This window comes from Borostomias antarcticus (assembly GCF_949987555.1).
Source record: "Borostomias antarcticus genome assembly, chromosome: 16".
In the NCBI taxonomy this organism is placed as follows: Eukaryota; Metazoa; Chordata; class Actinopteri; order Stomiiformes; family Stomiidae; genus Borostomias; species Borostomias antarcticus.
In genome coordinates this window covers 19,725,065-19,738,018 of record NC_140249.1, presented here as the reverse complement: position 1 = coordinate 19,738,018, position 12,954 = coordinate 19,725,065, and the positions used below count along the sequence as shown (strand labels likewise).

At 41.1% G+C, this 12,954-nt stretch overlaps 1 protein-coding gene across 1 annotated transcript; it reads left to right on the top strand.

The window, feature by feature from the left end:
• The first annotated feature begins 5,565 nt into the window (after positions 1 to 5,565).
• Positions 5,566 to 12,924, top strand: borcs5 (BLOC-1 related complex subunit 5). Its single transcript, XM_084451177.1, has 4 exons — positions 5,566 to 6,001; positions 6,536 to 6,679; positions 7,381 to 7,538; positions 11,301 to 12,924. The coding sequence occupies exons 1-4, from the start codon at positions 5,944 to 5,946 to the stop codon at positions 11,526 to 11,528; spliced, it is 588 nt and encodes a 195-aa protein (XP_084307303.1). The 5' UTR covers positions 5,566 to 5,943; the 3' UTR covers positions 11,529 to 12,924.
• The last annotated feature ends 30 nt before the right edge of the window (positions 12,925 to 12,954 follow it).

The following is a 12,954-nucleotide window of genomic DNA, read 5'->3' as shown; positions in this document are numbered from 1 at the left end:
ATAATAATAATAATAATAGTAATAATAATAAATATAGCTGCAAGCAGCAATAACGGGGCCAAGCACAATGAACGCATCAAAGCCAACGAGCAAAACACGCCATAGCTACATTGGAGCTATGCATGTGAGCATCTATGTCGCCTGACCAGGTGAATCAGGTCAAATTCATGCAACAGTATCATCATCACCATGATCATCATCATCATTATACAATTGCATTCACATTCAATTCATCTGACAGCGTCAAGTGAGAGTCAGGTCCTTTTTAGAATCTCATTACATTCATTCTATTTTGGTACATATGTTTTAGAACCTTTTTCTCTGCATGTCTACATGCCACATGATCATTCTCCAGGCCTTCCATCTGCCTGGAAGGCCCACCTTTACCATCAAGTCTCAGTGCGGGGATTTCTTGATAATTCAGCTACCTATGAAGAACACTCACAACTTTTGTTTCTCTCTACACCTCACAGTTTCCAGAAGAATGCCCCCCCTACACTTGGTGTAAGTAGGCTATGTAGTCTGTGGGCTACTGTCCTCTCCCAGGATGAAGTGTTTAGATTAAAGGCTAAAACCCTCTCCCTGGTTGAAGTGTGTAAGCTATATACTGCAAAAAGTACACTTTCCAAACTTGATACTCTTTACCACTCTACCATCCAGTTTGTCACCCATGCCACATACAATACACATACTGCACTCGTTACTCTTTGGACAACTAACCTTCCCATCAAACCTGTCATAACATTCCCTAGTTTAATCTCATTTGCACCCTTCTCCAACTATCACCTCTCTACCTATGTCACATTTTACACTAAATGCCTCTCACACACTGACTCCTACAAAAGCCAGTTAATTTACAATGGCTCTATACAATATCCAGTCTTAAAGCAGACTTCAAAGATGTACACACACATCAATTCTTTATGAACGCTGATTGCATTTGTATAACAGAAACATGGCTAACATCTGCCATAGCCACATTTGAGCTATGCATGTGACTATTTCTCTGCATGTCAACATCCCACCTGGTCATTGTCCAGGCCTTCCATCTGCCTGGGAGACCCACCTTTACCATCAAGTATCACTGCAAGGATAGCTTGACAATTCAGCAATCTGTGAACAACACTCACAATTCTTGTTTCTCTCTTAACCTCACAGTTTTCAGAAGAATGCCCCTCTCCTACCCATACATTTGGTGTAAGTAGGCTATGTAATTTAAGGTCTACATTTCCATCCAATTGACCTGAATGACAACTGTCAAACTGACGTGGAGTCCATATACATTCAATTGTAGTGATCTTGATTATTTCAGTTAAACAAGCACATTCTTCATATAAGAAGAGACGGCACATTGGTTTAATTCTAGCAATGAAAATACAATGAAAGTGCAATGGGGGTCCCTTTGCACAACAATGCTTATATAAACATCAAAATGTAATCTGACAGTGTTGTGCCCAATTAGTAAGTTGTAGAGCATGCCATCCGCTACCCATACAAGCATTATGAACCCCATTTAGCCACGGGGGGCGCTACAGCAATCAATTGCGTTTAAGCCACTTTTAAGAATTTTGGCTTGTTATAGCGCCACCCTTTGGCCTAACTGCTTCATATTTCTTGAGTTACCTCAAGATATGCTCTGGTACTACTATATCTGTTTTAGGAAATACCATCCAAGCGGTTAGGCCTTAACAGGAAATGAGCTCTCTAGCGCCCCCATTCAGTTTGATCTGGCCAGTAATGGAGGCTTTGCCTCAGGCTGACATTGTTGATATGAACACAAAGTTTTGTGGTGTTCCATCTATTCCATCAGAAGTAATATGCCTTTTTGTGAAAAGCCACACCCTCTGCAATATTCAATTGCTCATAGTGGCTCTTTTCATCAAGTTTTCTAAATTATGCCGAGATGGAACTTTAGATATTAATTGCTAGATTCTACCTACTGTGCTTCATGTAGATTGACAAAACTTTCTAGGAGGAGATAGATTTTAAGTGTTTTTCTACAATTGCAAAATTGTTGCAAATTAACATAATCTGAAGTTATGGCTCTTTGAGGCAAATTTATTCAACCTGATGAGACATATATGCCTCCAAAGCGTCATGACTCTAGCTCCAACGGGGCATGAGATATGACCTTTCAAAGTTAGCATTTTAGCCCCTTTTATGTATTTTGGCTTGTTATAGCGCCACCCTGTGGCCAATCAGGCTCTTCTTTCTCGAGTGACCATTAGACATACCCTGGTACCACTGGACCGTGGTTCGGAAAGCTCTGCATGGCGGTTAGGCCTAAACTGAAAATGAGCTCTCTAGCGCCCCCATTTGGTTTGATTCGGCCAATAATGCAGTGGCCGCCTCAGGTTATATCTGCACAGATGTCTACCAAGTGGCGTGGTGTTCTGCACAACCCTTAAGAAAGTATACCCCTTTATGTGAAAAGCCACGCCCCATGCCATTTTCATTGGCTCATAGTTGCTGTTAAATGTAACTTTTTCTACTTTTGCCGAGATGGAATTATAGATATCGGTCCTTAGATTGTGTGTACCCAGTATCATGCAGATTGGTCAAAGTCTCTAGGAGGAGATAGATTTTAAGCGTTTTTCAAAAAATTCAAAATGGCGGAAAATCTATATAACCGGAAGTTATGGGTCTTTGAGGCAAATTTGTTCATCGTGAGGAGAGACATATGTGTGCAAAGTGTCATGTCTGTAGGTCAAACGGGGCCTGAGATATGCCTGTTCAAAGTTCGGAACTTCAGTCGGCTGCTATAGCGCCCCCTTTTGGCCAATCAATGTGAGACTTGCTCCATGGCTTCGGGCCATAAGCCTCTACCATCGTGCCAAGTTTTCGTAAAAAGTTACCAATCGGCTATAGGGCCTGGCATAGGCTCCCATGGCGGAAAAAGAATAATAATAACACTACCAATTACAATAGGGTCTTCGCCCCTACGGGGCTTGGCCCCTAATAAATGTTATTTGTATAGCACCTTTCATACAAATAAATGCAGATCACAGTGCTTTACAACAGAGAGTATGCATGCACGGAGTGCTTCACATAAAAAAAGACATAAAATAAACCAAAACAGGAAAATAAAATGGAAGATAGAACACATGTACAATAAAATATACAATAACAATTCAAGTAAAATACAGTGTAAGCATGACAATAAGATGGAAGATAAAACACAAATCTAACCTTAACATGTTACTTCACTGTGCAAAGCGACGGGTCAACAAAAGCTAACCTTCATGTAGGTTACTTAGTGATTCAAAGTGACGGGTCAATCGCGTAAGACGCACCTAGTCCCACAGTACTAGGTTGTAAACGCACCAAATCATCTGACATTCAACCCGCTAGACGTCCTTTGTGTCCCTATGTCTGACACCGTCTAGATGAAGAGGCCTATAGCTCCCTTTGGGCTATCTTGTATGATCGAAACCTCTTCATTGGCTATGTCCTATAGCGTACTAGGTCAAAGCATACGATCTGCGCATTCAAACAATTACTGGCTTTTCACAGTGCACACTTTAATAAAATGTTATACTGAAGATAAACATAAAAAAGTGCAGTAGCCCGCAAGTGCAAAGGGAGCTAGTTAAAGGCTAGTGAAGAGATACGTTTTTAGCTTTCTTTTAAAACTATTCGGTGAACTGGCTTCCCTGATATCTATTATTGTGTTCCATAGCTTTGGGCCATAATTGACAAAGGCTGCACTCCCTATCTTCTTCCAACTATTGCTGGGAACTTCTAGTAGAGCAGCAGTGGATGATCGCAGTGTTCTTGAAGGCACGTAGTTGACAAGGGAGTTAGCAATGTAGCTTGGTCCTCGCCCATTAAGGGCTTTGTATATAAGGAGGAGGACCTTGAAATCAACTATAAATGTTACTGGAAGCCAATGCAGAGCAGCTCAGACTGGAGTAATGTGCTCTCTCCTCTTGGTTTTTGTTAAAAGTCGGGCTGCAGTTTTGAATGAGCTGAAGTCTGTCAGTGTTTTTTTGGGGGAGGCCAGTGACGAGTGCATTACAGTAATTCAGTCGGCTTGAAATAAAAGTGTGAATCTTTTTTTCTGCATCCATTTGATTTATAAATGGCAGTACTTTAGCTATGTTTCTAAGGTGGAAAAGTTTTTTGTCACCTTGTTAATATGGGCCTTGAAGCTTGGATCTGAATCTAGGATAACACCAAGACTTGTAACCTCAGGTTTAATCCAGGATGTCAATTTGCCCAGATTTTTAAACAGCATTTCTCTTTTTGTTTTTGGGACGATCAGTAGGATTTCAGTTTTGTCCTCATTTAGCTTTAAGAAGATTTATTGCTCATCCATTTATTTATTGCTAGAATACAGGTAGTAATGGAGTTTATAGCTTCAGCATGGTTCAGCAGAGATGTACAGTTGTGTGTCATCCGCATAACTATGAAAATTTACATTGTGCTCTCTAATGATATCCCTGAGTGGCAGCATGTATAGTGAGAATACGTAGTAATGGACCAAGGCAGCTCCCTTGTGCAACCCCAAAGCAGGTGTCATGCTTCTCAGACACATGATCTCCAAGCCTGACATACTGTAGAACTTTCTCCCTTTGATGCAAGTTCTGAACCAGTTTAACACAGAGACCAACCAGCCTTTCAAGGCGATTGATTAGGATGTCACGGTCGATCGTATCAAACGTTGCACTTAGATTTAATGGGACAAGAATTTAGACCTTATTTGCATCAGAGTTTAGTCTGAGGTTGCTGATTATTTTTTAGTAAGAGCAGTTTCAGTGCTGTGGTGTGTCCTAAAACCTGATTGAAGCTCCTCCAGGATGTTATTTTCTTTGAGAAAGGAGTTTACTTGTACTGAGACTATTTTTTCAAGTATCTTACAAATGAATGGGAGGTTGGATGGGAGGTTGGATATCGGCCTGTAGTTGCTTAGTGCATTAACATCTAGGTTGGGTTTCTTTAGTAGCGGTTTTACAACAGCTGTTTTGAAGGCATCTGGGAAGATGCCTGTTTGAAGAGACATGTTTATGATCATCTTTATTAATTATTCAAATGATGTAAATTCACCCAAGTCAATGTCATTACAAACAAATTGAGTAGAGAAAATGACTGCATTCCCTCCTACTTGTTTTGTCTAACTGACTGATAAAAAGTATAGTTTGGAGGACAAGCCTCCATCAGTGTTGCTACACCAGTGGAGTTGTTAAGCCAGGTCTCCACTAAAAACATGCAAAGCAAATTCTTTTTACTGTAGTTATCAGATCATTAACCAAAAGGGATTTGTTAGACAACGATCTGACATTGAAAAGAGACACAACAATAATACAACAATCAAGATAAAATATAATAACAGCAACAAAAAAATACACAAATTAATAAATATATTTTTGAAAACAACTTTGTGCCAATGCTTGACTAAGCCGTTTGATAAAAGCCACAAGGTAGCAGCATTGATTCAGTTCAGCCTTGTTGGATCAGATGCATGAGGACACGCCTTCTCTGGCACGTCAGCATCACGTGAGCAATATTTACGGAAGTAAGCTCAACAGCCGCATTCATGCCAACAGCGAGGGTGGTGGTGAATAACGTTATAAAATTATAGCAAGCGATATTTAGAATGGATTAACCTTAGCATCTATCCCCAGTGTCTGGTAATGTCTGTTGGTCTGTGCGAATAGCCACAAAACGAATATATACAGAAAACGAGGTAGAAGGTGGATGTACCGATGGTTAGCTATGTAGCAATATCGACGTTAGCTATTGGAATAACTGAGCTAATTCGTGTTAACTAGACCTGCAAGGCCAGGGTATTGCTTGTAAACCAAGCCAAGTCACTGTCTGCATGATATAATCCCACACAAGGATTGCTAATGTGAGCAATTGACATCCAAATACTTGAAGTCTGATATATTGATCGGCAAGCGAACTCGTTAGCTCGTTTGCTAGTGCCGAACAAAGTGGAAAATGGGTGCCGAACAAAGTGGAGATTCTGAGCAAAAGCACTCTGACTACAGTTCTTCAGGTAATTCATTGCACGGCAGATAGGTTCCTACTTTCATTCGCGGCTGGTCATTTGACTTGAGGTGTTGCAAATCTATGGTGTGGTGGGAAATTAGCCTGGGTCCAGACCTTTGAATCCGCCCACTGAGTCGACGGAGTGTAATGACAATTCTGTCTGATATCAGGCAGGGATTTATGGGAATTGTGTGAAAATAGTCATCATATGATACTCTTCCAAGTAAAATCATTATTTTCAAACCTTCACAATATGACTTCATGCAGTACGCTATTTGCACATACAGTATTTCCATTTTGGGGGGGTTAATACACCTAGCTGAACAAAATTCACAATTTTTGAATCAAAAAGTGCTGAAACTTTTTTGCTTTGGATGTCAGTAATTCCCTTCTGGTTCTTTGAGAAATCGTTTACATAGGAAGGATGCTACATGTTGATCTGGATCATAAGAAATAGGAATATACAAACAGTACACTTAATGCAATGCATTTGATATTAGGAACGATTGAATGTTGAACAGTGGTGATGTTGATGTTGCAGTGGTGCCTTCCCCTGCCAAGCACAGGGCTAAGATGGATGACATTGTGGTGGTGACCCAAGGCACACAGTCACTGCGCAATATCCATAATGATCCTGATGTCATCAAGCTGCAGGAGATCCCCACGTTTCAGCCATTGTTGAAAGGTAACCACAGACCCCTCCTCCATCCACACTCCCAAATAGCCAATACATACAGTACAACAAATAACAGCAACATCATGAATTCATATAATGGGTCATGTTGATGGGACTAAGATCAATTTAACATTCACAACATACACTATATCGACGAAAGTATTGGGTGCTTTTATGACATCCCATTCTAAATTCATAGGCATTAATATGGAGTTGGTCCCCCCTTTGCAGCTATAACAGCTTCCACTCTTCTCGGAAGGCTTTCTACAAGATTTTGGAGTGTCTGGGAATTTTTGCACATTCATCCAGAAGAGCATTTGTGAGATCAGACACTGATGTTGGACGAGAGGGCCTTGCGTCACCAAGTGCAATGCCGAGCGTCGGATGGAGTGGTGTAAAGTGCGCCCCCACTAGACTCTGGAGCAGTGGAAACGTGTTCTGTGGAGTGACGAATCACGCTTCCCACAGAAAATTCCCACAGACACACTCCAAAATCTGTTATAGCTGCAAAGTGGGGTCCAACTCCATATTAATGCGTATGCATTTAGAATGGGATGTCTTAAAAGCTCATGTAGGTGTAATATGTAGGTGTCCCAATACTTTTGTCCATATAACGTACACCTGGATGGATATTACGCTGTCACACTGCGGCCCTGTACAGAGATGCTGTGACACAACCTCTAATGCGCTGCACATCACTGTTCCTGTAGGGGTCCTGAGTGGCCAGACTTCCCCCAGCAGCGTGTGTCTGGAGAGGCTGGACACGGCTCAGGTGCTCCAGCTCTGCGTCCGCTACCAGGACCACCTGCACCAGTGTGCCGAGGCGGTCGCCTTTGACCAGAACGCCCTGGTCAAGAGGATCAAAGAGGTACTGTAGTGTTCAAATACACCTGGGGCCTACACTACGAAGCAGGATTACGGGGTTTGCACAATCATTTGAGGTTCAACCCTGGCTTGTCAGTTTCATGACGGTGGTGTGCTTTTTATCGTGTTATATCACCATGGAAATTTATGTGGCTAACCTAACCTGCTCTCGAGCAGGTTATATTCCAGATTATGGATCAAAACGTATTAAGGAAAATCTCTTGGAAAATGGCATCACCGTTCCTAGAAGATCCCGTGGACCCGATGCACAAATCAGTATCAGTCATTTCATATGAAAAATACAGATTGTCAGCAGAGAGGTAATGTTTTTTGTCATCTTCTTGAGCCATATTTTGGCAGTGCGGTTAAAGTCCTGCTGACTTGTGTTATATTGCTATGGTAGTTTAATGTATTCTGTGGGTGATGCGAAGAACCAAGTAAAAACTCCTTTTTATATTTTCAAGTCTTTATTGCTGATTTATTAGGCAACTTATTTTCCCTTTCATAGGAACAAAGATAAGTACATTTTAGTTGAATTGTTAGCCTACCCATGCCTGGCATTAAATTACATTATACTGAAATACCCTCTTTTCGTAGGCTACCTCTTCACCTCGAGCTTCACTTTTTCGATCTTAATCTTTTAAAAATCTTAATCTTGAGTTCTAAACCCCTCTTGTATAGAGACCTCACATTGTCTGCTCCAACCTGAAACAAATAAATTATAGTCAGCACTTGCTTAGCATTGTCCCTTTGCAAGGCTCACAGGGTCGCAGCTGAAAGAATAAGATGTAGGCATACAATTGCTTTACACGCCATAAGAATGTACATCTAAGCAACACATTAAGTTCATGGTATAATACCACCCCTTTTGCCGTGAATGCACTCATAGCTAGAAACCTGGTTGACTTATAGAGTTGATAACAACTTTGTGACACCGGTTATGCCTGATCTCAGTTGTTAGGTTTAGTCAAGCGAGCTAACAAAAAGTTGTCCTGGATATAATAATAATAATAATTAATAATAATAAAATGTTGTTTGTATAGCTCCTTTCATACAAATAAATGCAGCTCAAAGTGCTTTACCACAGAGAATTGACATGCACACAGGACTATGTACAGGTACATGTACATAACTTGCAAATGCTGTAGTCCTCCATGAGAGCAGTGAAAACAAGCGCCAAGGGAATGCTTATGTCCAAGTCATGCCAAACAGGTGAAAACATTCGGATTGCGATACATTTCACAGGAGAGTATACTGAGTGTGGTAAGATTACACCATGTGCTTCCCGTCTCAGAAAAGCACGTTTATCATAGTTTTTCTAACGCATTTACGTATGCCCCATTGACTTCCATTGTCCAGCCCAGTGAGAGCCTGCATAAAAACTGCAGCTAGCTCTCTCTTCTTGGTTCTGGTTAATAGTCGAGCTGCAGAGTTTTGAATGAGCTCAAGTCTCTGTTTTTTGGGGGAGAAGCCAGTGAAGAGTGCATTACAGTAATGAAGTCGGCTTGAAATAAAAGCATGAATCAATTTTTCTACATATGTTTGATTTATAAATGGCTGTACTTCAGCTATGTTTTTGAAAAAAAGGTTTTCATCTCCTTGTCAATATGGGATGTGAAGCTTAGAACTGAATCTAGGATAACACCCAGACTCAGGTTGTGTTGAGGTTCCCCAGATTTTTAAACAGCATTTCTCTTTTGGTTTTAGGGCCGATCAGTAGGATTTCAGTTTTGTCCTTGTTTAGCTTTAAGAAGTGATTGCTGATCAATGTATTTATTTATTCATATAATCGAATTTATAGCTGCAGCATCATTTGGTTCAGCAGAGATTTACAATTGCATTTCATCCGCATAACTGGAAACATACTATACATTGTGCTCACTGAAGATATCCCCTACTGGCAGCATGTATAGTGAGAATAGTAATGGACCAAGGCAGCTCCCTTGTGCAACCCCAAAGCAGGTGTCATGCTTCTCAGACAAATGATCTCCAAGCCTGACCTGTAGGTCTAATAGGACAGGAATTGAGACCTTATCTGCATCAGAGGTTAGTCTGAGATTGCTGATTATTTTAGTAAGAGTAGTTTCAATGCTGTGGTACTGTATGTCCTAAAACCTGATTGAAGCTCCTCCAGGATATTATTTTCTTTGAGAAATGAGTTTATTTGTACTGAAACTATCTTTTCACGTATCTTACTAATGAATGGGAGATTGGATATCGGCATGTAGTTGCTCAGTGCATTAACATCTAGGTTTGGTTTCTTTAGTAGCGGTTTTACAACAGCTGTTTTGAAGGCATCTGGGAAGATCCTGTTTCAAAAGACATACAGTATTTATGATCTTCAGGACATGACTTGAAACACTGCCGAACACCAGCTGCCGAACACCAGCTTTATTTATATCATCTTTAATACTGGCTCTAATTGATGTTATTTTGTTATCTAGAACAGTGTGAGTTCTTCACATTTTGGTGCTGAGAGCTGTGGAGGAGGGGGGGGCAGTGTTAATTAACTGGTCTATAGCGGAGAATAATACTCTAGAGTTTCCAGCATTCTCTATAATAATCTTGGAAAAGTAATCCTTTGTTGCTTTGTTGTAGGCAGTCGTTGCTTCTTTGTGTATATTACAGTGAACTGTGAGCCTATGTTTCCTCCATTTTCTTTCAGCTGCCCAACATTTCCTCTTAATTTCATTAACATTGCTATTATTCAATCATGGGGAAATTCTGTCAGTTGACCTCTTTTTAACCTCTAGTGGAGCAAAGGTATCTAAAGCAGTTGATCAGCCCTGTTCTTATTAGTTGTTATTAAGTCCAGAGTGTTACCATGCTGATGACTGGCTTTATTTACATGTTGGGTAAGTTAAAAGCTGTGCAGTAGATTCATAAGCTCCATAGCTTTGGAGTCATTCTTCTTATTAATATGAATGTTCAGGTCTCCATTCAAGATGTATCTATCATACCAATTGAGATCAGCTCTGAGAATTCCTGTAGAAATTCTGATGAATATCTTTGTAGCCGATATAATATAATGATGAGCACAGATAATTCTGCTTTGAGCTCAAGAGCAAGGTATTCAAATGATGTAAATTCACCCAGGTCAATGTCATTACAAGTAAACTAGTAGAGAAAATATCTGCAATCCCTCCTTTCTTGTTTTGTCAACGGACTGTAGATCATCTATAAAATGTATAGTTTGGAGGACAAGCCTCTATCAGTGCTGCCATGCCAGTAGAGTTGTTTAGCCGGTCTTGATTAAAAACATGCAATGCTAATTATTTTCAGTTATCTGATCATTAACCAAAAAGGATTTGTTTGACAACGATTTGACATTAAAAAGAGCTGATTTCAACTGTAGAGATTCTGTGACAGGACAGGAGACTGGCCATGGCTGAACATTGACATTTAAGATTACCGAGACAGGCGCTTGATGGTCTGTGATTTCTACAATTAGTTTGACCATGTCACCAGCTCCGTAAGATCACCAGTATGTTCAAAGGAGTGGCCTGGGGTCTGTCTCATTTCTGGTGGACACCTGACTACTGTATGTCGAACCTGCTTCGTAGTACTGGCTTCTGCAGTCTTAATGAGACAGCAGCCTGTGAGCAGCCTGTGTTGCCTAAGCAACCTACACTGGTTTGCAAAACTATCAAAGGATGGTAAGTCTGTGATTTGTAAGCCTGGGTGAATCTGGCTTCTTTCCTTTGCCTTTCTCTCTACCCCCTCTCTCTTTCTTTGCCCCCCCCCCCCCCCCCCCCCCTCTTCCCAGATGGACCTGTCGGTGGATACGTTGTTCAGCATCATGCAGGAGCGCCAGAAGCGCTACGCCAAGTACGCCGAGCAGATCCAGAAGGTCAATGAGATGTCCATGATCCTGCGACGCATCCAGATGGGCGTGGACCAGACTGTGCCGCTCATGGAGCGTCTCAACAACCTGCTGCCCGAGGGCGAGCGCCTGGAGCCCTTCAGCATGAGGCCCGATGGGGAATCCAAGTAGCCTTCTCTCACTCTCACACACACACACACACTTTTTCATGGACCACCGGGTCCCCATAACCCCCCCTCTGGACAAATCAAAGGGAGAACGTTGAGCTCAACCAGTACCTTGTGTCTGGACTTCCATGCTCCGTTCTCCACCTGGGAAAGATTTATGTCAATTGGTCCAACAAGATCTTAGGTTCCTTCTTAACACATCACATCCTGCTTCACTTGGCCATGACGATCCCCATCTGCCCCTCAATAAGCCTTACTCAGACCACATAACTCCCTACTTGGACTGTCCTGGTCTGTGTGGGCTTACATGGCCATTTCTGGCTGTTCTCCACTCATTATCCTGTTGGATTTGGAAACGTGCAGAAGTTCACATTATGCACTGAAGGCAGTCTAGTATGATCACTGGTTCTGGATACCTGATGAGGCGTTGAGGTGGTTCATTTGACATCATGTCCAGTGAGGTTTGTGAAGAATTTGGCCCGAATGACTCCCAAAAAGGACATTTTTATGTGACAAATAATGCTGATTGTCATATTGAACTATGGGCTTTCTCAAAACAATTAAGAATTGTACTATGTTCTCTGTATGTGTGAAACAGTGAAGTAATGTATGGGACTAGCAACTCTCAAGTTTACATGAAAATACTTTCAAACCCAGAACACTTCACTTTGTGTTTACAACGCTTGTCATGTAACCAGCCTATCTTATGTGTGGTCTAGTTCAGTCAATCTCTTTCGATAGAAATTAAAAAGAGGCATGAGAATTGATAAACGTCGACGGAAAAACAACATCAAGCCACCACTGTGCTGGACTTCAGCTCTAATCATTTGTCATATTGAATATGAATGATGTAATATGTAAAATATCAATTTAATATGTTTTACTTTCATTTAGCAAAGTAACAGTTGTGCTTTGAAGCTATGGATATCCCTATGTGTTTGGTCAAGAGCTTTTTGCTTTAATACAGTTACAATATGTCAGTTCTCTGTGTAAAAGCACTAACAACGTGCACATGCTTCTTGTCGGCATTAATAAATTTTCGCTCTGAACCAAATAACTGGTTATACAGTACCTGCAATCCAGAAAAGGTTGGCTCACAGGCTGACTGAGTGTGTCTTTTCCACCCTCTAAATCTGTTTAGTCATGCCTTTGGAGAAATTCCCAGCTTGCAACCAAGAAATGTAGCTATGGGCTGAAATGATTAATTAACATGTTAAATTTTTTCTCTGCTCTCTTCTGTGTTCTGGGTCTGTACTAGTGCAGTCGTCTGAAATGACACTGCACTCCTTTGATATAGGAGTGTCCTTTCATGTGGAAATGTATTTAAACATTGTAATTGCTAAGGGGTATTGTTGGGCCACTGGAATGGAAACATGAATGTGATTGGGAACAGAGCAGGAAGAGCCATATTAAGTTCCTTCGGGTCTTTG